At 42.5% G+C, this 27,429-nt stretch overlaps 1 protein-coding gene across 1 annotated transcript in view; it reads left to right on the top strand.

Moving 5' to 3' along the window:
• Positions 1 to 17,949, top strand: part of MKX (mohawk homeobox) — a 64,312-nt gene extending 46,363 nt beyond the window's left edge. The window contains exons 5-6 of the mRNA XM_068987832.1: positions 17,624 to 17,657; positions 17,763 to 17,949. Of these exons, the coding sequence (XP_068843933.1) occupies positions 17,624 to 17,657; positions 17,763 to 17,949 (221 nt within the window). The remainder of the gene's footprint in view (positions 1 to 17,623; positions 17,658 to 17,762) is intronic.
• Positions 17,950 to 27,429: the final 9,480 nt, after the last annotated feature.

The raw sequence follows: 27,429 nt of genomic DNA on the forward strand, positions 1-27,429 counted from the left end.
CTGACATAATCCTGGAATTTGCCACGGGGTGTGCTTATTCTCACTCTCCTAATGTTTTTCATATTATGGCTACTAAGCAATGGAAGTGACCTTCTCCAAGCGGACTGCAAAACTGAAGTCTCCATGACATGCAGTCTTGCCCTTCAGGGAATTTTCCACACTAGAGTGTCATAGACATAACATGCCTGCCCTTGACCTGGCAGAGACTATTCTAATACAAAGACCATGCTGGACTGTTGTGTTTTTCGTTATCTGTTCCATTTCAGGGTAAATCTTCCACGTGCATCCCTGATGGCTGCCACTACAAGAAGCATATTTGCCAATGTGAAATAATTGTAGCTGCTCTTTATTGAGAACTCCTGGCTGCCTGATGTTTTGTAGTGAAACTATTACTAATTTCTACAACAGCCTTCACTGTTCCCTGTTTTGTACCTATTTTACAGATGAGAAAAAAAATGTCACGCAGAGATATTAACTGACTTGCCCCAAGCCACATGCTAATAAGCAGCAGAACTGTCATTAGGACCCCCAGCTCTCTGGTTCCAAATCTTCTCTCTTCCCAGTGCACATACTGTTGGAGGAGTAACATGTGGTTAAGTGAATTCCACCCTCCACAGGTCACACTGATCAGCAGCCAACAGGTGCACTCAATCTCTCAATGCAAGATAAACCCCAAAAAAGGCATGAATCCCATTAAAAGCAGCTGTAGGAATTTGAGTAACTAATTGGTTATTCTCTGTCTTAAAGACGGCTAATGTTAGCATGGAATTTCCATTTGAATAATTTTTCAATTAATCATGAACTGGGACTCCCATTTCTAAAGCCACTTTTTGACAGATGCTTTCAACGCTTGCCCCACACAACTCCCGTTACCTCCTTTTTTTCTCCAGTATAAAAATAATCATCCTTTTTTTCCATTTCTGGGCCCACTTTCTGCTTTTCCTAGCCCTGCTAATTATTATAACGGTGATGACTATTCATATGAATAATTCAGCACATTTTCATCATTACACGTCCTTCATTTCTTTATGCTTCTCCTATGGGCTCCTATGGAGAAGGCAATGGCACCCCACTCCAGCACTCTTACCTGGAAAACCCCATGGATGGAGGAGCCTGGTAGGCTACAGTCCATGGGATCTCGAAGAGTCGGACACGACTGAGTGACTTCACTTTGACTTTTCACTTTCATGCATTGGCGAAGGAAATGGCAACCCACTCCAATGTTCTTGCCTGGAGAATCCCAGGGACGGGGGAGCCTGGTGGGCTGCCGTCTGTGGGGTCGCACAGAGTCGGACACGACTGAAGCGACTTAGCAGCAGCAGCAGCAGCATGGGCTCCTATTAGTGTTAGTCGCTCAGTCATGTCTGACTCTTTGCAACTCCATGGACTGTAGCCTGCCAGGTTCCTCTGTCCATGGAATTCTCCAGGCAAGAATACCGGAGGGGGTAGCCATTCCCTTCTCCAGGGGATCTTCCTGACCAGGGATTGAATCTAGGTCTCCTGCATTGTAGGCAGATTCTTTACTGTCTGAACCATCAGGGAAACCCATGAGCTCCTATAAAACACAAGCACAAATATACATTCCTGAAAATATTTTTGGGCATCCTTTTGTCCAAATAAGAATCTATATGTTGTCTAATAAACTATCTTATAACTTTAATATTTTAAATTTTAAAAAATTAATCTTATGATTTTATTATTTTTCTAAGCAGATCATTCCATTTTTAAAGTTGAAGTGTAGCTGATTTACAATATTTATATTAGTTTCAGGTCACAGCATAGTGATTTGCATTTTTACAGGTTATCCTCTATTACATTAACAGTTATCACAAGATAATGGCTATATTCCCTGTGTCTACAGGGAGTATATATATGCTGTATACTCCCTGTATTTTATAGACAGTAGTTTGCACCTTTCCTTCCCCCACCCCAGGTTGCCCCTCTTCCCTCGCTGTCCCCACGGGTAACCATGAGTCCGTTTTCTGTATCTGTGAGTCTGCTTCTGTCTCGCTGTACACATTTGCTTGTTTTGTTTTTTAGATTCCATGTGTAAGTGATATTGGGCTTCCCTGATAGCTCACTTGGTAAAGAATCTGCCGGTAATGCAGGAGACCCCATTTCGATTCCTGGGTTGAGAATATCTGCTGGAGAAGGGATAAACCACCCACTCTAGTATTCTTGGGCTTTCCTTGTGGCTCAGCTGGTAAAGAATCCACCTGCAATACGGGAGACCTGAGTTCGATCCCTGGGTTGGGAAGATCCCCTGAGAAGGGAATGGCTATCCACTCCAGTATTCTGGCCTGGAGAATTCCATGGACTGTATAGGCCGTGGAATTGCAAAGAGTCAGACACAATTGAGCGACTTTCACTTCACTTCGTAAGTGATACCATTCAGTATTTGTCTTTCTCTATAAGACGATTTTTAGAAACCTCCTAAAGTAGACTGAAAATCAGCTAGGTAATATATCCAGCTACTTAGAGTATAAAACATAAGAGAAATACCCTGTGGACGGACTCCTGTTCTCCTCTTGTGCTGAGGGCTATGTAATTAAATGCTGCCTCAGAGCCCAAGGAACAATGGGTCACTTCTTCCTGCGTGTTTGTAATGTCCCCTGTTCAGCTCCCATTGTGGGTGGCCTGGGAGGATGGATTCTCTTTTTGTGTTCAGTAGATGCCTTCAGCTTCCCTGGCTTGGGACCCACATGCAAACCGTATGTGCAGCAGAGCATGGCTCACTCCTGCTGGCTTTAACTGGGGTGTGTCTAACAGGACAGACTGCTGACATAGTGGAGGATGCAGAGAGCAGCGCTGTGGCACGTTTGTAGTTTCAGGAGCCTTCACAGCTCTGCTGTTTTTATAAGTGTTCTGCCCTCAGATCCAAGACTGGTCCCTTCTGTTTCCCTGTCTAGAAGTGTGGAAAAGTGACTAGAATCACCACAAGGGAGGGGAGAGGCCACCTGCCTGCAGGAACTTGGGGATCTTGCAAGGAAGTACGATTTTCCTGCTGTTAGTACCTAAAGAAGGAGCAAATTTTTGTCCTTTCATGATGACAATATGTAGTTTGTTTACTCTTGCTGATTTAGTCCTTTGATTCAAAGCAATAACTTCAGTCTTCTTCACTCTGCTCACTCATCACCTATTTCTGGCTGTCTAGAGATTTAATACTTAAGTCACTTTTGGGTATGTATATCTCATCACCAAATGCTGAAGTGTGACTAAGTGGATCTGATTGGTCCTGGAAAGGTAACTTTTGTTTCTCTTCTCTTTTTTTGCACAGCTTTCTGCCTTTCCCTCTCTCCCTTTTATTTTAAAATTAGTTTACACAACTGAAACATATTTCTCTCTAAAAGTCATCAAAAAGTACATAAAAGGGTAGAAAATATAATAGCAGAGGATTGCTTCTAGTCCAAAAATAATATTGGATTCATTGTCCTTTTCTCTAAATCAGTCACTTTCAATGATTAAAACAAAGATGTTTTCTCTTTTATTTTTGAGGTGTCTTATTTACTTATATCACAGGGCTTCCCTGGTAGCTCACCTGGTAAAGAATCTGCCTGCAGTGCAGGAGACACCAGTTCAATTCCTGGGTCGGGAGGATCTGCTGGAGAAGGGATAGGCTACCCACTCTAGTATTCTTGGGCTTCCCTAAGGGCTCAGCTGGTAAGGAATCCCCTGCAATGAGGGAGTCCTCGGTTCAATCCCTGGGTTGGGAAGATCCCCTGGAGAAGGGAACTCATTTATAGAACATTGTGAACAGCAGCTGTTGAGCATTTAAATATATTTAAATCATGCGAGCATGCCAGTCTTCTGTGTTAAAATTTCCATGAAATGGCTGTGCAGAAACTTTTCTGTATGTTAAGCTCACTCTTCTTTCTGATGATCAAGCACTTGTATCTTTTCTTTTTAATCTAAGATCCTAAGAGTGCTCTCTTTACAATTTCTTTGCTTCATGTTTAACTACTACATTTTTACTATCTTGTGAGAGAAACACCCCCTTGTGAGACTGAACTTCTTCAGGCTTTGGTATGGAGCCTGTATGTCTAACTTGGGTCAGCACTGGCGGGCGGTGGTCCCAGCACAGGAAGAACCCATGTGCTCTGCAGGAAGAAGGAACCCAGCTCGTTCTCCAGCAGATACTGGCCGAGGGTTGTTTCCAGTTTTCAGCCTGCCCCTGGATCTCTGGGGGACTTCGAGGTGACAACCATTAGTACTTGGATCCTTTTCAGCCCTTTGAGTCAGAGTCTCTGCCATCTCTGCTCTTGTTTAGAAGCAAAGCCATCAGCAGGCTGAGACAGGAGCCCCTCTGGCCTCCTTCACAGCTCAGCTCAGCATCCTGACCACTGAGCTCTATTTTAGTGATTTTGGTCCCAGGGGTGACCACATTGTTTGCATGGTGGTTCTGTTCCCTTTGTCCCCGTTCCTCTTTAGAGATCATATAGCTCCAGTTACCTCTCGGGGCTGCTGTAAAAATAACAGATTAAAAATAACCAAAAACTGTTTGTAAACCTCATCACCGTGTATAATAAAACCAAGGTCTGTCCTTTTTGAAGCAGGCCTGAACAAAACATTCTACTAAGGGCAACAGAAACTAAGTTTACTTCACTTCTACTAAGGGCAACAGAAACTAAGTTTACTTTACTTTATGAAGGCTTTTTATCCTACCCTAGAAAGAAAAAAAAAAACAACTCTGCATTACATTGAATAATTACTTTTTGATGACCCCTATCTGGATTACTATTTGTCACTCTATTTTCCCAAAGGAAAATTTAGAAAAATATAAGACTCTCGAAAATAAAAGGCCCTACATCACAGCAATATAGAAGTGGGTCTACATGTTTATTTTCAAAATAGAAAACACAGATCTTGTAACAGTCTGTCGTTACCATAGCTGTTCCAGTTAGAAGAATAGGGTGATTTGATTATTTTGAAGAACTGTGCCATGTTTTACAGTGGAAATCGTGGGTTTCTTTATTCTTAAGTTGTATTTGTAATGACTCCCCCTAAGTTATACATCACTCCATAGCAAAAACTGTAACACCTGAGGAAAATAATGCAAGTCAAGTTTTATATGTTGTTTAGTTGCTAAGTTGTGTCCAACTCCTTTGCGACCCCATCTGTCCATGGGATTTCCCAGGCAAGAATGCCAGAGTGGGTTGCCATTTCCTTCTCCAGGGGATCTTCCTGATCCAGGAATTGAACCTGCATTGTTAGGTGGATTCTTTACTGCTGAGCCACCAAGGAAGCCCAAAGTTTTATTACTCCTCCTATTAATAAAAAGGCAGTTTTGTTTTGTTTTGTTTTGTTTTTTTAGTGGTGTTAAGCAAAAATAGTGGAGAAGGCAGTGGCAACCCATTCCAGTACTCTTGCCTGGAGAATCCCATGGACGGAGGGGCCTGGAAGGCTGCAGTCCATGGGGTTGCTAAGAGTCGGACATGACTGAGTGACTTCACTTTCACTTTTCACTTTCATGCATTGGAGATGGAAATGGCAACCCATTCCAGTGTTCTTGCCTGGAGAATCCCAGGGACAGAGGAGCCTGTAGAGCTGCCGTCTACGGGGTCGCACAGAGTTGGACCGACTGCTGCGACTTAGCAGCAGCAGCAAGCAAAAATAAACAAAAACATTTTGAACCTGGAGTCACCCATTTCTGGACGGCATTTTCCTAATACAAGTGTTATATCTGCTACTGATACAAAGATAGAGTCGGGAACTCGGAGCATTAATTGCAGCCTTGGCTGTCCCAGCTGAGGCCTAGGGCACTTGGCAACAACACGGAGCCTGGAATGGCCCACACAGTTGGTGAAGGTCGGCTGACAGTGTCAGCGTCACTTCACTTGGGGAACTGTAGCGTCGTAACCCTTCCGTCTATGGGATCACACAGAGTCGGATACGACTGAAGTGACTTAGCAGCAGTAGCAGCCCTTCCTACAGGCCAGGTTCTGTTTCAAGAGCTGGGCACTGGACACCACGTTGAATCCTCACTGCAAGCCCAGGGGGGACAGTTACTGTTTCCTCGATTTTGGGGGGAGCCCTTCAGATGCAGTTCACATACGTGACTCACACAAGTCCTGTTCCTACTGAGCCAATACCTATTTTCCTGTGATCTTAAGACACGTCCCACGACTTAGAGAAATTACTGTATAAAATTGTGGGCTTGACCTATAAAATGTTTTTGATTTCTCCCCAAATTGATCAACTTGTTAGAGGTAAACAACTTATCCCCTTCTATTTTAAAGAAAATTTTTGTATCCTACCTTTGGGTGAGAGCAGTGGAATAGGACCTGTATATGCCACTGTGTGTGTGCTCAGTCATGTCCAACTCTTTGTGACCCCATGGACTGTAACCCACCAGGGTCCTCTGTCCATGGGATTCTCCAGGCAAGCATACCGGAGAGGGTTGCTATTTTTTACGTGAGGAGATCTTCCTGATCCCAGGAGCCAACCCACATCTCTTGTATCTACTGCATTGGCAGGCAAATTCTTTACCACTGTGCCACCTAAGAAGCTCCTGTGCCATTTCACAAATAGATTCCTGGTGATTATGTGGTCTTCTCTTGATCAAAGGGGGTCATCAGAAGACTTCTAGACTAGGGGAATGCTTAGACCTACAGCCACACCCATGGCCAGCAAAATCTTCTACCTCAGCTTTATGCCTCCTGCCTTCCATACCGTCAACAAAAATCTTTCCAATTTTCATTTGAAAGTCCTTCCCCACCCTGGTTTAGACTTTAAATGACTGTTCCTGGGATTAAAAGCAGAAAATCACAGAACCTTTAAGTGTAGAAATGTGTGAACATAGAACCCTGACATGCCAAGTATAGTTTTAACATTTCAAGTGTATTAGCAACATCCAAATGTACTTGAAATGTAGGAGAAGGACTGGTAGTACAGTTCATCTACGTCTGAAATATGCTTCTTTTCTATTAATAAATACAGCAGATGAACTGTGAGTAGAGAAACTGTCATTTGCTCCTCTTCTGAAAGAGCCAAGAAGTTGGCAAACATCCTCTGTCTTATTGTGTCATTTCTGGTGTTAATGCATTCAGACAGGTTTAACAGCAAGATCGCCTAGTCTGAAGTGTCATTTCTGGAGATGGTATTAAGGAATTTGAAAAGCATGGCCATAGTGTGAGCCAAGTCAAGGATACACTACGGTTCATATATCAAAGCAGAAGTACTTTTTGATGATTTTTCAGAGATACTGATGAACTTAAAAATACGTAGATGGAGCCAGATTTTCCAGCCAATTTCTAGATTATAACAAATACACATTTTTCCATTTAAAAGGCCTTTTTTTTTTTCGCTAAAGGAAATTGTGTTAGTACTTTCTAACATAACACTATTCAGCTATATATTTACTAAACATCAACCTTTTATTTTTTTTAATTTTATTTATTTTTTCTCACTTTTTTTTTAATTTTAAAATCTTTAATTCTTACATGTGTTCCCAAACATGAACCCCCCTCCCACCTCCCTCCCCATAACCTCTAACATCAACCTTTTAGAACTGCAGTGTGGCAGCCACACCCATGGTCGTTTTGCATTGTTGCAAAACTTGGTGGATGAATGTCAATGTCATCACCCTGGGACAAAACTAAAGTTTAGCCAAGGATCAGAGCAAGTCTACCCTGTTTTTAGAACTAGTAGCCCAACTTGCATGTAAAAGAGAGCACTTTTATAAACAATTAATGCCCCTTGTAACACACAGGCAAACACAGAAGTTATTTGCGTGTAATTAGGAAGGCATTTTCTGAGATTTTGGCTGAAAACTTCACTTTCATGAATGAAACATTTGGGTGACATCTCCAGTATTCCCCTTGAGAAAATGAAGTAACAAAATCCATTAGACACTTAAAATCAGTGGATATTCTTTAATGTGGCTCCAGCGTTCTCTGTCTTGGCATGTTACCGTACTTTGGCACAAAATAGCATCAGAAAAACCATTTTGTCTTTGAAGATGATAGATTCTGCACCCTTAATCCATTAATCTAGGCTGATGGGCTTTGCCCAGAGTTAAAATATTTCATCTTACATAATGGTTTTCATATCAAATCTCTGAACAATACTAACTTTTCTGGTGACTACATTCAACCTCTCCGAGAGGTTAATTTTTACAAGGATTTGTGTATCAGTCGTTCTTGGTATATATGCTTAAGCTTTCTTATAAGCAGTTTTAGAAAATATGAAATCACACATTCCTCATAACAACCCTGAATCTAACGTGATTAGCCCCACTTTCTAGGTAAGAAAGTCAGAGCACAGAGAGGTCAGTCCTTTGGCAGACTGTCACACAGAGAATCAGTGGTGGAGCAGAGATCCAACCCCAGCCTCTGGCTCTAGGGTCTGGGCTCTACCCACTGCCCCACGCTGCCTCTGTTCTTCACAGCAGACCACCCTCAGAGTTAGTAATGACGTGCTAAGAATAGAAATGAGAATACTTAACATTTCCAGACCCCCTTTCTGGTTACTTACCAACAATTTCCTCCCTAGAGACTACGTTCTGACCTTCAAAGTGAAATTTCAGACTGAAGGGTTTCAACTTTGGGAAGGTGGAGCCCTTGAGATCACAGAGGAGCGATCTTGGTAATGGGACCACGCAGAGTAATTTAGGATTGAGGACATTTAATATCTTTAGTGGGAAAGATGGAAAGTGAAGCTGAGACATTCTAATTGGGTGGTGCTGTGCATATTTGAAAAGTTACTTTCAGTTGCAAATCCCACTTTCTATGCCTTCAGTCCTCTAGTCCAGACTGATGAGGTCAGAATAACTGTTTTACCAGAACAAAGGTTCAGCTCATAATTAACAAGGAGACCCTCTGCATAGTCAGAAAAGTCACAGGAAGGCTCTGTAGCCCCCTAACTGATAAGGACAACATTTACAGGTTTATCCACAGGTGCGTGTGCTCCGGGAACAGGGAAGGTGTTCTGCTTCTGTTCATGCAGTATAACCTATCCTGAAAGCTTCCCCCTCTTCACTATTGGTCTAGTAGAGGGGTGTGGTTTCTAATGTTTTATTTTCTGGGAGGAGATAGAGAGCAGGCTGCATTGACAGAAAGGCAACTGAAGGTGGGGACCCTGTGGATACAGGCCATCTGGGCACCGTTAGCTGCAGTGCAGGGCCAGCCCACGTGAGAGGTAACAGGAAGGAGAAGAATCCTCAGCCAGATGGTGGAAGTCATGGCTGGAGGAAACACTGGCTTAATTTTTGGAAAAGATTTTTCTCTAAACTCAAATAATTTTGGAAGCCACTCATTCTTTAAGGCCCCAGGATAAATAATGTAGCTAGTATATTGCAAAAGGGAGAAAAAAATACCACTTCCATCCATGAAGCTGAGGTGGGTTTCATTTTGTAGTTTTCACTATTCCAAAGGGCTTCCCTTGTGGCTCAGCTACTAAAGAATCTGCCTGCAATGCGGGAGACTTGGGTTCGATCCCTGGGTTGGGAAGATCCCTTGGAGAAGGAAAGGCTACCCACTCCAGTATTCTGGCCTGGAGAATTCCATGGACTGTATAGTCCATGGGGTCGCAAATAGTCAGACACGACTGAGCGACTTTCACTTCACTTCACTTCACTATTCCAAAAGGCTCCATAATCCTTCCATGAGCAATAGCCTTGATAGTCATGGAGTTTTTATGGCAGTCTTTTCCTGTCATGCTGAACTTTTAAAGTGCAATTCACTTTTGGCCTGTGGTGCTGGAAAAAAAAAAAAACAGCTGAATCATCAACAGATAAATGTTACAGGTTGTTGGATAGGTTTTTTTCCCCTTCCTTTTTGGGCAGAATCACTCGGGATGATTTATCTTTACTCATTCAAAAGCTCTCACTACCCCTAAAGAGAGGATAACCACAAACATTTCCTCTAAAAGTGATGTAGTAGCAGCTGTCTGGCAGTTACTTAGCAGTTATTCCCTCCTGGTGATGCAAGGGGGATCACAAAACAGAGGCCCGCGGGGCCAAAGGCTGGTCCAGTCCCTGGCCTGTGGGGGTGAAGGGCGGGGCAAGTGAGCAAAGCTTCTTCTGTATTTACAGCCACTCCCCATGGTTTGGCATTACCTGAGCTCTGCCTCCAGTCAGATCAGGGGTGGCTTTAGAGTCTCCTAGGAACACAAACCCTACTGTGAAACACACATGCGAGGGAGCTAGGTGGTTGTTGTTGTTCAGTCACTCAGTCATGTCTGATTCTTTACGACCCCATGGACTGCAGTACGCCAGGTTTCCCTGTCCTTCACTGTCTCCCAGAGTTTGCTCAAACTCAAGTCCATTGAGTCAGTGATGCTATCCAACCATCTCGTCCTCTGTCGCCCTCTTCTCTTCCTGTCCTCAATATTCGCCAGCATCAATCTTTTTCAATGAGTTGGCTCTTCGAAAATCAGGTGGCCAAAGTTTTGGAGCTTCAGCTTCAGCATCAGTCTTTCCAGTGAATAGTCAGGGTTGATTTCTTTTAGGATTGACTGGTTTGATCTCTTGCAGTCCAAGGGACTCTCAAGAGTCTTCTCCAACATCACAGTTCAAAAGCATCAATTCTTTGGCACTCAGCCTTCTTTATGGTTCAACTCTCACATCCATACGTAACTACTGGAAAAACCATAGCTTTGACTAGATGGACCTTTGTCGGCAAAGTGATTGCATGCTCATTATGAGAATCATCCTGAAACCATCCCCATCACACACCAGTCTGTGAAAAAAATTGTTATCCATGAAACCATTCCCTGGAGCCAAAAAGGCTGGGGACCGCTGTTGCTAGGGAGTGTAACTCTAACTTAAAGTGCAAAGATGGGGCTTCCTGGTAGCTCAATGGTAAAGAATCTTCCTGCCAATGCAGGAAACATGGCAGGAGATTGACTCCACATGCCTTAGGGCAACGGAGCCCCTTCACCACCCCTGAGGCCACGTGCCTTAGAGCCCGTGCTTCGCCACTAGAGAACCCACCGCAGTGAGAAGCGGGAGCACTTCTGCTGGAGAGTCGTCCCCACTTGTTGCAACTGGAGGAAAGCCTGTGCAGCAGTGAGCACCCAGCCCAGCCAATAAACAAATAAATAAAATTATCAAAGTGCAGGGATGAGCTCAACAGAGCGTAGGTTTCCTGTTCTGTGATTTGGACCATTTTTAAAAAATATATATTACAGACTAATTAATAAGGAAGGGGTTAAGCCTTTTTGAGGTCCTCCCTGTAGCTCAAATGGTAAAGAGTTTGCCTGCAATTCAGGAAACCCGGGTTTGAACCCTGGGTCAGGAAGATCCTCTGGAGAAGGAAATATCAACTCACTCCAGTAGTCTTGCCTAGAGAATCCCATGGACAGAGGAGACTGGTGGGCTACAGTCCATGGGATTGCAATGTGTCAGACATGACTGAGCAACTAACGCTACACGAAGTCTTTTTTTTTTTTTTTTTGCCCGGGAGTATCTTTATGGTCTAAAATACTAGCAAAAAGTACAGAAAAGATGTTGCTGCCGCTGCTGCTGCTAAGTTGCTTCAGTTGTATCTGACTCTGTGCGACCCCATAGATGGCAGCCCACCAGGTTCTGCCGTCCCTGGGATTCTCTAGGCAAGAACACTGGAGTGGGTTGCCATTTCCTTCTCCAATGCATGAAAGTGAAAAGGGAAAGTGAAGTCGCTCAGTTGTGTCCGACTCTCAGCGACCCCATGGACTGCAGCCTGCCAGGCTCTTCCATCCATGGGATTTTCCAGGCAAGGGTACTGGAGTGGGGTGCCATTGCCTTCTCCGTGAAATGCTAGTAATTGTTATATTAACGGTAGCCCCTTCTTATAACATTCAAGATTCTCAATATCCAAGTTTAAACCGAGTGGAGCTAGATTTTGAATTTTTTCAAGCTGTTTCTTTTTCATAGATTCAAAAAGAAAAAACAAATATTGCCACATCAGAGTAGGCCAGGTGGTAGATTATCTTATTTGTTAGCAAAAGGTTAAGGAAAAGGTAGAAGTTAAATGAAAAAGCAAGTTCTAAAACAGGTACAAAATGACTCTCTTTAAAAAAAAAAATGTATATAAACTTACTTTGAGAGGCCATTCATCCAAATATTTATTCGAATTATCCCTAAACTGCCCTCGATTTTCTCTTTTCCACTTTTTCCTGTATTTTCTGCAGCAAACCTACATGACTTTCTTATTAGAGAACAACAACAAACGCTACTTTTATTTTTTCTTTAATGTTTCTTTGTTAAGATTGTTTCTGGATGGGGACCATTTTTAAAGTCCTTATTGAATTTGTTGCAATATTGCTTCTGTTTTATGTTTTGTTTTCCTTTTTTGGCCGGAGGCATGTGGGATCTTAGCTCACCTACCCAGGATCGAACCCACACCCTCTGCCTTGGAAAGCGAAGTCTTAACCATTGGACCTCCAGGGAAATCCCGAAATTCTGTTTTTAAAAGTAAATAAATGTAGCGTTACAGTGGAATCAATCAGTCTGCCGGGTGTGTGAACCCAGCCCAGACCTAGTGCCTAGGGAAGTAGAGACAGACAGGACAAGGGGAACGGGGATCCGTCTATTATGAGACCCTGCAAATTTGGAGCAATCGGTATTTCGGAACCTTAGTGAGGCTTCATGTCTGGCCAATTCCCCAAGAGTCTCAGTCTTTATCTCCGCTGTGCCAAGTATGTAAATAACTCCAGAGATGGATCTGGGTGGTGTGCCAGGGGCCCTCAGGACTCTGAGGTGAGAAACACTAGGCCTGGCTATCCCACCCCTGCTGTCTCCAGCAGCGGCCCCCAAACCAACCAAGGGTGAGAGGGTACAGATGTCAAGCATCTGGAGCTCTCTCTCTCTCTGCCTTCATTTAGGAAAACGTACATTGGATGGATGACTCAGATCACTTAATTAAAAATACTCAGGTTCTTAGACACAATTTTATTTACCTTTCCGTGATGTGAGTAGTCTTTGGGGAAACGTTTCAAGACATTCCTAACTTTAGGACTTAACTGATTAAATTTGAAAACCATCTCAGCACAAAAGCTTTGGCCCTATTTTTGTCTCTTTTTATGACCAGAAATATTGCCTCAGGAATATATATTTCAGAGTTAATATTTCTGAACCATGTTTCTCAAACTTGAATGGACACTCTGCCCACAGGGCTTTGCGCTCACACGACTGTGAGCTGCAGTAGGACTGAATTTCCTTTATAATTGTTTCTCTACTTAACTTTATAAGGAAACACATGTCCAAACTGAGGATAGCCCCATTTTAAGTTTCAACATGGTTTGGGTTTTACAGCATCCAAGATTTTCCTAACTACGCAAGTCTTTTTTTTTTTTTTTTTTTCTTTTTCATTCCTTTTCTTTTTTGGTCTTAAAACATGCTCTTTTGGCTGGTTCAGCAAGTTGTTCCTGCCAACCAGTTGCTTTTATGGTAATTGACAGCGTAGCTGATTTTTGGAACCTGAGGATCTAAAAAGGCATTTTAGCTCAGACGTGGGAGAGGCTGAGCCAAGCTACTTGCAGAGTAGGAGATAGGCTGAGCTGAATGTAGGACATGCATAGACCTCGGGTCTGTGCACGGTAATTAGCGTCAGGGAAACGCCTGCTCTGGCTCAGACTGCCCTCTTTTCAGCGGCGTTCAGAGCCCTTCCTTCTCCTGTCAGACCCTTCCTTGAGCTACTGGGTGCCACTCCTGGGGGAGAGCCAATGAGACTGCCCGTCTGCTGCAGTGGCGTTGAGTTGGGAGTGGGGGGAGTGTTCAGAAACCCACCCTTCCTTAAATCCTGATGATCGGCTGAAAAGACACAAAGCCATTGAACCAGATAACTGCCGGCTGGTTTATACTTCAAAGGAAAAGAGCATGTGAAAAAAAAAAAATCACATTTAACACAACTATTTCATAGAATGAGCGGGGTCGTGCATTTTCTGAACTCCCCTCAGATAATCTAGGGCATTTCCCCAGATTTGGTCTCAGCACAAGGAATAGGGGGGGAAAGGTCTCCCCAAACTGCCAGATCTTTATAGTTTTTCGCTTTCCTACAAAAGCACGAATGTTTCAGAGTAAAAGGGCCCCTGTTTGCTGTCTTCCCCTGGCTGCTTCCTCTGGGAACTGTGCCTCCGAGGGGGCGGGGGTGGGGGGGTGTCTCTCAGATGCATAATACCCAATAGTAGGAAAAGCACACCCTTCTAACACCAGCGTATGTTCTGTACCAAAACCTGGGCGCATAGAGCCCCCCACCCCCAGCCCCAAAGGCAGTCGTAGTCAGCTTTTCCTTCTCGGTTTGAAATCTTCGACATTGAAGTTTGTTACATGCTGTTTTAACACTGGACTGATACAGAAGCAGACTGTTTCTTTTAATTCCTTTTTAATGAAACCTTTTCTTCTGTGGTTGGGAAAGGAACCTGAACCCATACCTTATGACACTAAGTGCCCATCTGCCCTAGAAATAAAACACAGGAATCCTCTTTGTTGCAAGGACATTGTGAAAATTCCTGAAACTAATGAAGAACTCCCAAATGGGAATGGGGTCTCTGTGCTTATGCTTTAAAGTGTATTTTCATAAGGTATTTTCATAAGCACCAAACTGTAAAACACATAGACCCCAAGAGTAAGCAGAGTTTCACAGTTTCACAGTTGGCTGTGGTCAAGGTGTTTCTTGGTGGAATGATTTCAGCAAGCAGTCATGAAGTTAGGGAGTGCTTGCAGTGTCTAGCAGGCAAGGGGGCCAAGGAAGCTCTCCGTGGACCTTCACAGGGATGTCTGTGTCTTCCTTGCATGTGCAGTCGGCAGCCACCTGCTTCCTTCCTGTCCTCTGCTCTGTAACCACTCTCTGTTGACAGTCCAGGTGGGGAATCTGATTCTGTCCATTCGAGAGAGCTCCATCCCTGAGCCAGAACATGAGTCACGTGGTCTTCTCTAAATTAGGTTGTGTTATTTCCCTAACGTTATTTAGGGAACCATGGACCTTACTCTGCTTTTGCCAAGACTTTCCATTGAATAAATATCTCCAAAACCTATTGTTTCTCTTTGGCAACAGAATGGTTGCATTGTGGACAAAAGTGAGCAAAGGCTAACCCCCTTTTTTATTCTCTTTCCCTCTCTGTAAAATGTCCAGTGTTGTTACCTTTTCTTGTCCTAAACAAAGGCATTGACTTATTCTCTGTTCTGGTCGTGCCTTGTGTCTGTCGTCATTGAGCAAAGATTTGCAGATAATAACACAAAGAAAGACTTAACAGACAGCAGAGACTTGCTGTCCACACGCAGAGTTGTTTTCTCACTGTTCAGTCACTAAGTCATGTCCAGTTCTTTGCGACCCCATGGACTGCAGCACGCCAGGCTTCCCTGTCCTTCACCATCTCCCGGAGCTTGCTTAAACTCATGTCCATTGAGTTGGTGATGTCATCCAACCATCTCATCCTCTGTTGCCTCCTTTTCCTCCTTTTCCAGTGAGTCAGTTCTTCGCATTAGGTGGCCAAAGTTACTAACGCCAAATAAGTTAGACCTGAGTGAACTGTGGGAGTTGGTGATGGACAGGGAGGCCTGGCGTGCTGCAATTCATGGGGTTGCAAAGAGTCGGACATGACTGAGCGACTGAACTGAACTGAACTGAAAGTGCCCAGAATCATACAAGGAACACAGGGCACAGTCAGTAAGCTAGGATTATCACAGTTCTATGAATTCAAAGTTGTCATTTTTTTCTTCTATTTACATGAATAATATTCTAATTCCAAAATTATCAAGCAGCAGAGGTGGAGCTAACTGTCCAAGCCAACCTTGCAGGGGCCAGAAGGTCCAGAAGATGATCAACTGCTCACGGATCCACTTATTTTTCCAAAGATGCCTTAAAACAAAAGAAAACCAAAGGGACTAACATTTATTGTTCCATTGGGGGCCAGACACATGCAGTCCCGGGCTTCCCTGGTGGCTCAGACAGTAAAGAATCCACCTAGGTAATATCCCTGAGTTGGGAAAACCCCCTGGAGGAGGGCATGGCAACCCACTCCAGTATTCTTGCCTGGAGAAGCCCATGGACAGAGGAGCTTAGCAGGCTATAGCCCGTGGGGTCACAAAGAGGCAGACAGGACTTAGGGATTAAGCACAGCACAGCACCACACATCGTCTCATTTATTTATTCGTTAGTTTCATTTAACAACCTTGTCATTTATTCACTAAGTGCTTTTGTTTCTCTTGATGTCTTCCTTTTCTTTTTTTTTGGTGCGGGGGGTGAGGTGGGCCTTGAGTAAAAAGGTTGTGCAAAGAGCTCATGGTGACCATTACTATCTCAGGTCTTCACTGCATGGCCTGACTCAGGATGTGTGAACACATTTCATTGACTCTTTTCTGCAGGCATCAAAGTTTAGCTACTCTGTCGAAGTGGCCATATCGCTACTTTCTCTTCCCTCTCATCCCTGGAAGTGCTGCCACGGCTGGACTATATTATGATCATGTTCATGCTTTGCCTCCCAGGTCTCTCCTGGTTCCACGGCTCTCTGGGAGCCCAGGGCTGGACATTAGGGTGCATGGCCTAACTAGCCTTGAGTATTGCAGAGAAAAAAAATTGGCCTTCAGAAATACTGGGTTAGGAGAGAAGAAGAAAAGGAGAGGACTGGGAGCAGGAAAAAGCTTTCCAGAAACCATGGAGCTCAGAGACAGCTGTGAGCAAATGCCATGTTTCTTGTGCTTCTCGTGTGTGTCACAGCGCCTCCTGCAGCTTCTTGGTGGTAGTGGTGGTTGTTGATAGCAGTGACTTAACTACTGTATTTTGGGGTCTCTAAGGCTGATGGGGAGTCCCAACCCCATTCTTTGTTCTTCCCCCACTTCTTTACCCTCTGGAATCTTTCCCTCCAGCATGTCTGTTTTTGTGTTCCCAATATCTCGTTCTTTTGGCCAAAGGAGTTCCCCTAGAGAGGCTAAATCCAGACCAGAAACCCATTTCATCCTCCTTTGTAATAATGTGGTTTTGATAGACATGCATGTTCTGAGTGAAGGAGCCAATCTAAACCAGAGGTGAAAATGCATGAGCAGAGGCCACACCCTAACCTTCATTCCCTGCAGTGGAGGGTGCAGGGCTCATGTGGACCTTACACACCTGAGCTGCTTGTTCTAATGCACCAGGAATTCCAGGTTGCTGTCAGCATTGGGTCATTTGTTCACCTGCTGACTTGCCAGAGGGGACTATGGCCAGTCTTTTTCCTGAGATGAGGTTTGATTTCCAGGAAACCATAGACTATTGAGCTACAGGCACCCCAAAGACCATCCAGGAGCCCATGTTTTATAGTTCAGGCTCTCCTGGTGGCTCAGTGGTAAAAATTCCTCCTGCCAATGCAGGAGAAGGGAGTTTGATGCTTGACCCGGGAAGATCCCCACATTCTGTGGAGCAACTAAGCCTGTATGCCACAACTATCGCGCCTGCACTCTGGAGTCCAGGAGCTGCAAATCCTGAGCCTATGCACCGCAGCTACTGATGCCTGAGTGTGCTAGAGCCTGTGATCTGCAACCAAAGAAGCCGCCCCTATGAGAAGCCCGTGCACCGCAACTAGAGAGCAGCCCCCATTCACCCCAACTAGAGAAAAAGCCCAAGCAGCAACACAGATCCAACACAGCCAAAAATAAGTAAATACTGGTGGGTTTTTTGGAAAAAAGAAAGCAAAAAAAGAAAAGTAATCCAATCTTTGCTTTTCTTTACAGACACTCTGGAAAATGGATCTAATAAGGGTGACAGGTGAGTGGTATGTTTTTATTTGCCATCCATGCTTTTCAGTGATGATCTTTTCTACGTACGCTGCTGTGAGTTTGATCATTTTCTTTCTGTTCTGCTTAAATCCAGTGCAGCTACTAGAAAGGGACCGAGCAAGGATGACACGTACTGGAAGGAGATCAACGCAGCCATGGCCTTAACCAATCTCGCGCAGGGAAAGGACAAGCCGCAGGGGACCACCAGCTGCATCATCCAGAAGTCGTCCCACATTGCGGAAGTGAAGACAGTCAAAGTGCCCCTGGTTCCGCAGTTTTAAGAGTTTGTTACTTTTCAGATGGATGGCTGTTCTTCGCATCAGTGTTTTTTCATAAACCCTCATCCTAAGAGCTGGAGCAGGAGTGACAATGACTCCCTCTCAAACCTCTTCTTATTTTTAATCATCCTAAATGTATCATTTAGTTGCTTCTATAAAAGACATATAAATTATAAAACTCCACTTTAATCAAAAATATTAACTTATTTTATGTTACTCCAAGTATGCGTAAAATGTCTGTTGCCGTTACAGTAAGTGCCTTGCTTCTTGAAAATAAGTTACAACGTGGGCACAGCAGAGCAGCAGTGCCTCAAAACGACAGCACCACAGTGCTTACTAAACTGTGAGCTTTATTCTGGATGGATCTGCCACCGGTGCCAGGATTGAACACCTTGAAATGTGTTCACTAGTTCACATGTTAAAGCTTGGAAATCTCTTCAGCCCAAATGAAATGTTCCTTTAAAAAAAAAAAATCTGCAATATTTAAAAATGTTCAATGTGCTTTGCAGAGTGACAGTGAGAATTTTATGCGTGTATCCTGCCTAGATATCTGGTAGGTTACAAACCTCCCAAAAGGAAAGGCTTGGGAATCACATAATGTATACATTCAAGGAAAATGGCAATGAATGCGATCAGAAAAATAAGTCTTTAAGCACTGCTGGAAAACACCACGATGCTCTTTAGAATTGATTTGGATTTTTTTCTCAAGTTTTGCCGGTTTTCAAAAATGTCATTATCTCAGTAACTCGAAATTTTCCCGTGTAAAACTCAATTTATAATTTAGTTTTAAAACATAATCCCATTTGCATTAGAGTTCAGTGTTTTTTGTGATGGAAACTGTTTTTCATATGGAATAGCTCTTTTCATATGGAAAAACCTTTTATTTGGTTCATTTCAAATCACAATTGCTGATGGGCAACTTACACTGCATTGAAAACAGGCAATAAAGGAAATGGATCTCTGTGGGTATACATATACACACAACATTGATTTTTAAATTTAAAACATATGGAAAACAAACATTGAACAGTCTCTGAATTTTGCCAAGTAGGACATTAAAATAAAATCATGCATTAAAATAAAGTACATTTTGTTTCTAAATTAGGCTATCATTGAGTGAGAATAATCAATATCAAGAAAGAAGATCTTTTTTAGTATTCTCATCAGCTTGGGGAGGCTTGATGTTTGAATAAACAGAAGAGACGCCAAATATAACAGAGTATTTGTGCTCAGAGAAGTAAAAGAGCTTTGACTCTTTAATGGTGGGATGTTTTTTCTGGGTATGTAATCTATTTTATAATTTTTTTTTAAAAAACTGGAAAGCATTTTTGTGAGTGTGAATGACAGCCAGCAGTGCAGCCGCATGGTGATATTTTTATTTTACAAAATACATTTAAACCCAAAGGCTGCTCTAGTTGATATATGGACAGTATCAGTCTTGATATAAATTGTAGGACACTTTTTCATGTACCATAACATTTGGGGGTTGGGTTTATTTAGTGTAATGAAAATAATTTGATATAAAAATATTTTGTATATATATATATTTTTACTTTGTTTTCTAAGTTGCTGTTTGCAGTAACAGTAAGTGCAAAGCAAGATATGTAAGTTATGACTGTATGATCAGATGAAGTATGAGTTCTTTTGGTTTATAAGATCCTTAAATAGTTATAGATCCATGATAAAAACTTTGGAATCTTTATGAAACAATTTTGCCAAAATGTGATCATGTCAGTGAAAACTAAGGACAAGTACTTCACTCTTTTTCATACTATTATAAGTTATTCTGGTATTAAATATTTTAATAAAATTGTTTTTGTTTTTACATATTTCAGTTAGATAAATGAATGCTGGTTGCTTTTTTATTTAAATTAGTCATAATTGATTTTTACCACCTTTTCAAAAAGAATCAGCAAATTTGTTCTATGTTATAAACTATGGATGACAAGTCAATAAGGACAGCTCTTCAGATGATTTTTTGTTTTTAAACACCAAAGCTTGGAGTCTGGTCTATAAATACATCAAGACAATTATATAATTAGCACATCCTAGGCAGTATCTCCAGTTGCAATTACTTTTACTTTTTTTTTTTCTTTTGCTGCTTTAATATTTTCTGGAAATTAAAGTCCTCCCCCCAATCCTTTAAAAAAAAAAATCTTCAACAATGCTGAGTCAGCAGCTGAGACCCTAACTCATAATTTATGTTGTAGAGAAATAGAATTACCTCTATTCTTTGTTTTGCCATATGTAATCATTTTAATAAAATTAATAACTGCCAGGAGTTCTTGACAGATTTAAAATAAAAGTTAATTTCTAGACCTCACAATGATCATAAGAATGTTGTTTTCCTTTGAGAGCTGACCAGGTGGAAAGAGAAGCAGAACAAAAGGGTCCATTATGTGCCATAATTCTCCTAAGGTTGGTCAGGGATGTGATGTGGGAGCTTCACATTTGGATCAGGGTTGAATTTCATCACCTGAGACCACCTGAGATCACCACCAACCCACCTTTTAAGAGCTGAGGAAAAGAATGTATGATGCTCACTGTTAAAATACAGAACTTTAAAATGAACGTTTTCATTAAATACCTTCCTCCAGTAGCTAATCCAATACGCATTATTACTGCAAGCTGTGAGTTAGAGAGAACCTTGGCTTTGAGGCTACATGGATCTGTGCCTGCATCCCAACTCTGCCACTCACCACTGACGGGTCCACACCCAGTCCCGCAAAGTGAGAGCAATGAGTTATAACCTGTAGAGTGTGCCGCAAGGTTTAAAGATAATATATGATATACAAAGTTCCTGCCACAGTGGGTGCCTGTGTCCTGAGTTGCTTCAGTCATGTCCGACTCTTGGTGACCTGATGGGTCTGCAGCCCGCCAGGCTCCTATGTCCATGGGATTCTCTAGGCAAGAATACTGGAGTGGGTTGCCATGCCCTCCTCCACGGGATCTTCCCAAACCAAGGACTGAACCCAGGTCTCATGCCTCCTTCATTGGCAGGCGAGTTCTTCACAGCTACCACCACCTGGGAAGCCCCGTTCCACATTGTTTGGCAGTTAATAGGTGCTCAATAACTGGAAGGTATTATCACATAATTTTAATTCCTCTCTATAGAGCTTATGTGCAAGGAAGTAGAAATATAAATGGAATACGAGATGTGGATAGTTTAATAAAGAGCCTTGGGAAAGGAAAGCTTTCTGACATGGAAAATTGCATGAAATAGTTAAAGTAGGTATCAAAATTAGGCCTTCAAGAAAGATCGTTTTATTATCGTCACTTAAAGTAGAACCAAAGTAGGAAGAACAGATGCGCCCATAGGAAACGCAGCGTGTGCTATGGCTTCCTTCATCCCGTCAACAAGAATCGCTTTCCCCTCTGTTTGTCCTGCTTGATCCTGTTCGAGACGACCAAGAACTCAAACTGCTGTCTGTACTCTGCTCACTCCAAGTAGCGATGTTTAACAAACAGTGGCAACAGCCAGGTCTGCTTTAAAACTCATCCAGCTCAAAGGCATAACATCAGGCAAATAAACACAGAGAATATAGCAAGCTGCCCAGACGCTTCTGTCTGCACCGCTTAGGTCAGATGCCTTGGAAGGCAGTGTGGGATGGTGGTAAGAATCTAGGCTGCCGCAGCCTGGCTTCACCTTTTCTCTCCTCAGTGTCTTTTGGGAATAAGCATAAGCCTTCTGTACCCAGTGTTTGCATCTATAAAACCTGGTCTATGAAATCTACCTACCCCAAAGGTCTGTTATGAGGATTGAGTAAGACAGTGGATAAAAAAGTGCTTTGCAAACTGCATGGGACTGTACAAACGTTAATGATTATTAATATGTTCCAGATGACTCTGAAAGGCCTGATATCCCATAATTTCTGGCAGAATAAATTGTGGTTTCCATGAAGCATATAGGAACCCTAGATTTTGAAAAGACTTGCTATGATCCACCATCTTTGGGCCTTTTTGAGCACAAAGTATCTTTTGGTCCTGTACTTCTTTGTGACAGTCACGATCTGAATTAGGTCACTGATTGTCACACTGCAGGGACAGAGTCCTGACTTCATCAATTCCTAGTTTTGAGACCCATCCTAGAGATGGACTAAAATTTGCTTTGAGAGGTGTGTGCATTGGCCATAATAAGTTGAGAAAAATGGATTTCTGAGTTAGGAAAGACAAGCTGATGTGTTCTTACATCTTCACACAAATGCCTCTGTGAAAATTCATCCCATCCCATATAAAGATTATCTCAATAAGTATTCTGAAACAAATTTCAGCTCAAATTTCCAGTTTCTGGAAATTCACTCTGCAGTGAGTCTGATTCATGACCTTTAAACAAAATTTTTAATTCATATTTTAAAACACTGTAGATGTAACTTATGCTAGTTGTAGAAACATTTAAGCTGTACAGATGGACATAAGCATAAAAGCCCCACACCCTATCCCATGTCCCCAGGATAACCATGGTTCAAAACCGTCTTGTGTATGCTTCCAGAAACTCTATGTACATGTACTTCTTCATCTTGTACTTCTTACTATTAATATATTCCTCCTGTCTTGCAAAACATTTTTCCACTCCATCCTGTGTATATACATATACAGTGCATGGGTGCATGCTCAGTTGCTTCAGCTGTGTCTGACTCTTTGTGACCCCATGGACTGTAGCCTGCCAAGCTCCTCTGTCCATGGGATTCTCGCATGGACATGCCCTCCTCCACGGGATCTTCCCAACCCAGGGACTGAACCCAGGTCTCATGCCTCACTCATTGGCAGGTGAGTTCTTCATAACTACCAAGGGAATCTTCTTGACCCAAGGATCGAACCTGCATCTCCTGCGACTCCTACACTGCGGGTGGATTCTTCACCCGCCGATCCACTGGGAAGCCCATATATGTATATACGGTGTATATATGTATATATTATGTGTAGATTTCCTTATTTTTAATGAATGCATAGAATTTGGGTTTGGGATTATTAAGTTTATCCAACAAATACCCCTAAGGACTTTTGAGTTATTTCCAATTTTTAGTTATTATAAACTAGTGCTATTCAAAGTGCTGTTTCACAGTGAGATGAGCTTTCACCAAAATACAAATCAATACTGTTTCCTTAAGAAAGTCTTTCTATGAAAAAAAATTGTCACCTGAAGTCATAGTGCTCTTAAAAGTGAGATTGATCTACATTCTGGCCTCTGATCTCCTGGCAGACGAATGACAAGCCGTCTATAGATTACCGTCATTATGCAGACCGTACTTGAGTAGCTCTGTATTTGTGTATATATGTCTTCAGCCACTTGAGCGTGTTAAGTTGCTCAGTCATGTCTGACTCTTTGAGACCCTGTAGTCTGTAGCCCACCAGGCTCCTCTGTCCATGGGGTTTTCCAGGCAAGAATACTGGAGTGGGTTGCCGTTTCCTCCTCCAGTGGATCTTCCTGACCGAAGGATTGAACCCACGTGTCCTGTGTCTCCTGCGCTGGTAAGTGGATTCTTTAACACTGAGCCACCTAGGAAGCCCTCAGCCGCTATACCTCTGTTGAATAGATAACTAGATGTGGAATTAATGTCAAACAATAGGTACATTAAATTCTTGATGTTCGTTGCCAAATTACCATTTTAAAGTTTTACCATTTTACAATTCTAACAATAGGGCATGAGTGTCCGTTTTCCTCCTCTTGGTCAAAACATTGACTATTACTATGCTTTTCAATACTTGAAAATGTCATAAGTAAAAATTATATCATTGTTTTAACGATGAGAAACATTATGCATAAGCTTATTGGCCATTAGTATTTCTGTTCAGTGAACTGCCTACCTGTCTGTCTGTTTTCCCTTTCTTTCCTTCTTTTGTCTGTTTGTTAGTGATGTGTATGAGCTCTTTGTGTATTTCTAACTTCATTACCGTAACAGGAAGAGATGGCTGGACATCATCATCCATGCAAGGAACATGAACTTGGGCAAACTCTTGGAGATGGGATAGACAAGGAGGCCTGAGGTGCTGCTCTCCGTGGGGTCGCCAAGAGCTGGACATGATTGGGCAACTGAACAACAACAACAACCTTGTCTATAATTAGATTGCCGATATTTCCCCAGTGTTTAATATATTTTTGTTTCCGTTATAATGAAAGGGCTTCCCTACTGGCTCAAATGGTAAAGCGTCTGCCTACGGTGCGGGAGACCAGGGTTCAATCCCTGGATTGGGAAGATCCCCTGGAGAAGGAAATGGCAACCCTCTCCAGTACTTTTATCTGGAAAATCCCATGGATGGAGGAGCCTGGTAGGCCACAGTCCATGGGGTTACAAAGAGTCGGACACAACCAAGCGACTTCACTTTCACTTTATGATATTAAAAAAATTTAGAACCTTAAACATCACATGTGCATACACCTACAGTGTGTAAGCGGGAACTACATGCATTTGGTCATCAGAGATGCAATTCGGCTCTAGAGCCAGACTGTTGAGGTTCAAGTTCTATCTCTTCTGCTTAGTAGCTCTACAATCTTAGACAAGACACTTCACCTCAGCTTCCTCATCTGTAAAATTTGAATCATAATGATACTACTTCCTAGCATTGTGAGGATTAAATTCATTATATATACAAGAGCATATATAACAATAGTACCTGGTACATAGTTAGTGCCTAGATTATAAAAAGATTCATCTAACTTTTCTGCTATTAGTTCTTTGGTTTATTTTTGTATATTGAATCTTACCTCTCTTGGAAATTTATTTTGGCACTCAAAATGACCTAGGCACTTCTACAAATTAAATACTTCTGTGTATATATAATGACTGTATAAAATCTATATGAGGAAAACCACAAAACTCTGATGAACAAAATCAAAGATCAAAGAAGAAGTAAAAAGTGGCTCAGATGGTAAAGCGTCTGTCTACAACGTGGGAGACCCAGGTTCGAGCCCTGGGTTGGGAAGATCCCCTAGAGAAGGAAATGGCAACCCACTCCAGGACTATTGCCTGGAAAATTCCATGGAGAGAGGAGCCTGGTAGACTACAGTCCACGGGGTCTCAAAGAGTCAGACATGACTGAGAGACTTCACTACACTACAATGATTGCAAAGACTCAATATTGTCAAGATGTCAGTTCTTCCCAATTTGATCTATAGATTCAATACAATCCCCAGGAACATCCCACCAAGTTCTGTTGTGATTATTGACAAATTGATTCTAAAGTTTATATATAGAAGCAAGACTCAGAATAGCCAACACAGCACTGAAGAAGAATTTAGTGGGAGGATTGACACTACCTGGCCTCAAGACTTGCTATCCAGCTCCAGTCATCAAGGCAGTGTAGTGTTGCTGAAAGTAGACAAATTCAACAGAGCAACAGAATACAGAGCCCAGAAATAGACTCACACAAATACAGTCAACTGACACTTGACAAAGTAGCAAAGGCAATGTAGTGGAGAAAAAACAGTTTTTTCAACAATTTGTGCTGGAACAACTGGACATCCACATGCAAAGGAAAGAAAAAGAATCTAGACAGAACTTTCATGCATTCACCAAAATTAATTCTAAATGGATCACTGATCTCAACGTGAAATGTAAAACTATAAAACTCCTAGAAGATGACATAGGAGAAAACCTTGATGACCCTGGGTATGGTGATGACTTTTTAGATACATCCACAAAGACATGATACATAAGAAAAAAAATTGCGAAACTGTACTTCATTAAAATTTAAAACTTCTGAAAGACAATGCCAAGAGAATGAGAAGACAAGCCACAGATTGGGAGAAAATATTTGCAAACAACACATGTGATAAAAGACTCTTGTCCAAAGAACACAGAGAACTCTTAAGTTCAATAAGAAAACAACCTGATTTAAAAATACGCTAAAGATCTTAACAGACACCTCACCAAAGAAGATATACAGATGGCAAACGAGCATATGAAAAGATGTCTCACATTATATGCAATTAAAACCAAAATGAGATACCACTACACACCTATCAGAATGGCCAAAACCAGAACAGTGACATCACCAAATGCTGGTACATATGTGGAGCAACAGGAATTCTCATCCATAGCTGGTGGGAATGCAAAATGGTGCAGCCACTCTGGAAGACACTTTGGTGGTTCCTTATAAAACAAAACATATTCTTACCATATGAATCAGTTATTGTGTTCCTTGATATCTGTCCAAAGAGGTTGAAATCCTGTCCACACAAAAACCTGCACATGGATGGTTATAGCAGTTTTATTCATAATCACCCAAACTTGGGGAGAAGGTGATGGCACCCCACTCCAGTACTCTTGCCTGAAAAATCCCATGGACGGAGGGGCCTGGTAAGCTGCAGTCCATGGGGTCGCTGAGAGTCGGACACGACTGAGTGACTTCACTTTCACTTTTCACTTTCATGCTTTGGAGAAGGAAATGGCAACCCATTCCAGTGTTCTTGCCTGGAGAATCCCAGGGATGGTGGAGCCTGGTGGGCTGCCGTCTACGGAGTCACACAGAGTCAGACACGACTGAAGCAACTTAGCAGCAGCAGCAAAACCCAAACTTGGAAGCAACCAAGAGGTTTTTTAGTAATTGGATAGATAGATATCAGGCTTCCTGGTAGCTCAGTTGGTCAAGAATCTGCCTGCAATGCTGGAGACCCTGGTTCAGTTCCAGGGTTGGGAAGTTCTCCTGGAGAAGGGATAGGCTACCCACTCCAGGATTCTTGGACTTCCTTGATAGCTCAGATGGTAAAGAATCCACCTGCAATGTGGGAGATGTGGTTTTGATCCCTGGGTTGGGCCCTGGAGGAGGCCATGGTACCCACTCCAGTATTCTTGCCTGGGGAATCCCCACGGACAGAGGAGCCTGGTGGGCTACAGTCCATGGGGTCACAAAGAGTCAGACATGACTCAGCGACTAAGCACACAGATAAATACCATGTGGTACAGACAGTGGAACATGGTTCAGCACTGAAAAGAAATGAACTATCAAGCCATGAAAAGACCTGGGAGGAAATTTAAATGCATATCACTAAGTAAAATTCGTCAATCTGAAAAGGCAATAGACTGTATTATTTCTACTGTATGACATTCTGCAAAAGGCAAAACTATGGAGATAGGAAAAAAGATTAGAGGTTGCCATGGGTTGGGAGACAAGGAAGAATGAACAGGCAGGGCACAGATGAAGTTTTAGGGCAGTGAATATACTCTGCAAGTTGCTGCTGTGCTGTGCTCAGTCGTGTCCCACTCTGCGGGCCCATGGACTGTAGCCCGCCAGGCTCCTCTGTCCATGGGATTTCCCAAATAAGAACACTGGAGTGGGTTACCATTTCCTTTCCCAGTCTAGACCATTTTTTCATAGAAGACAATAAGTCTTGAAGTTATGAAACTAAATGCTCCATGGGATTTACCTTTTTCCTGTGACCTGCTTAAGACCCAAGCCCTGGTCTTCCAAAGTAAGAGATTACTCATTGGCTATTTTAGGATTTTGTTTCACTCACTTTTAGGCAATCTATATCCTGCTTGAGAT

This window comes from Capricornis sumatraensis, chromosome 15 (assembly GCF_032405125.1).
Source record: "Capricornis sumatraensis isolate serow.1 chromosome 15, serow.2, whole genome shotgun sequence".
Lineage (NCBI taxonomy): Eukaryota > Metazoa > Chordata > Mammalia > Artiodactyla > Bovidae > Capricornis > Capricornis sumatraensis.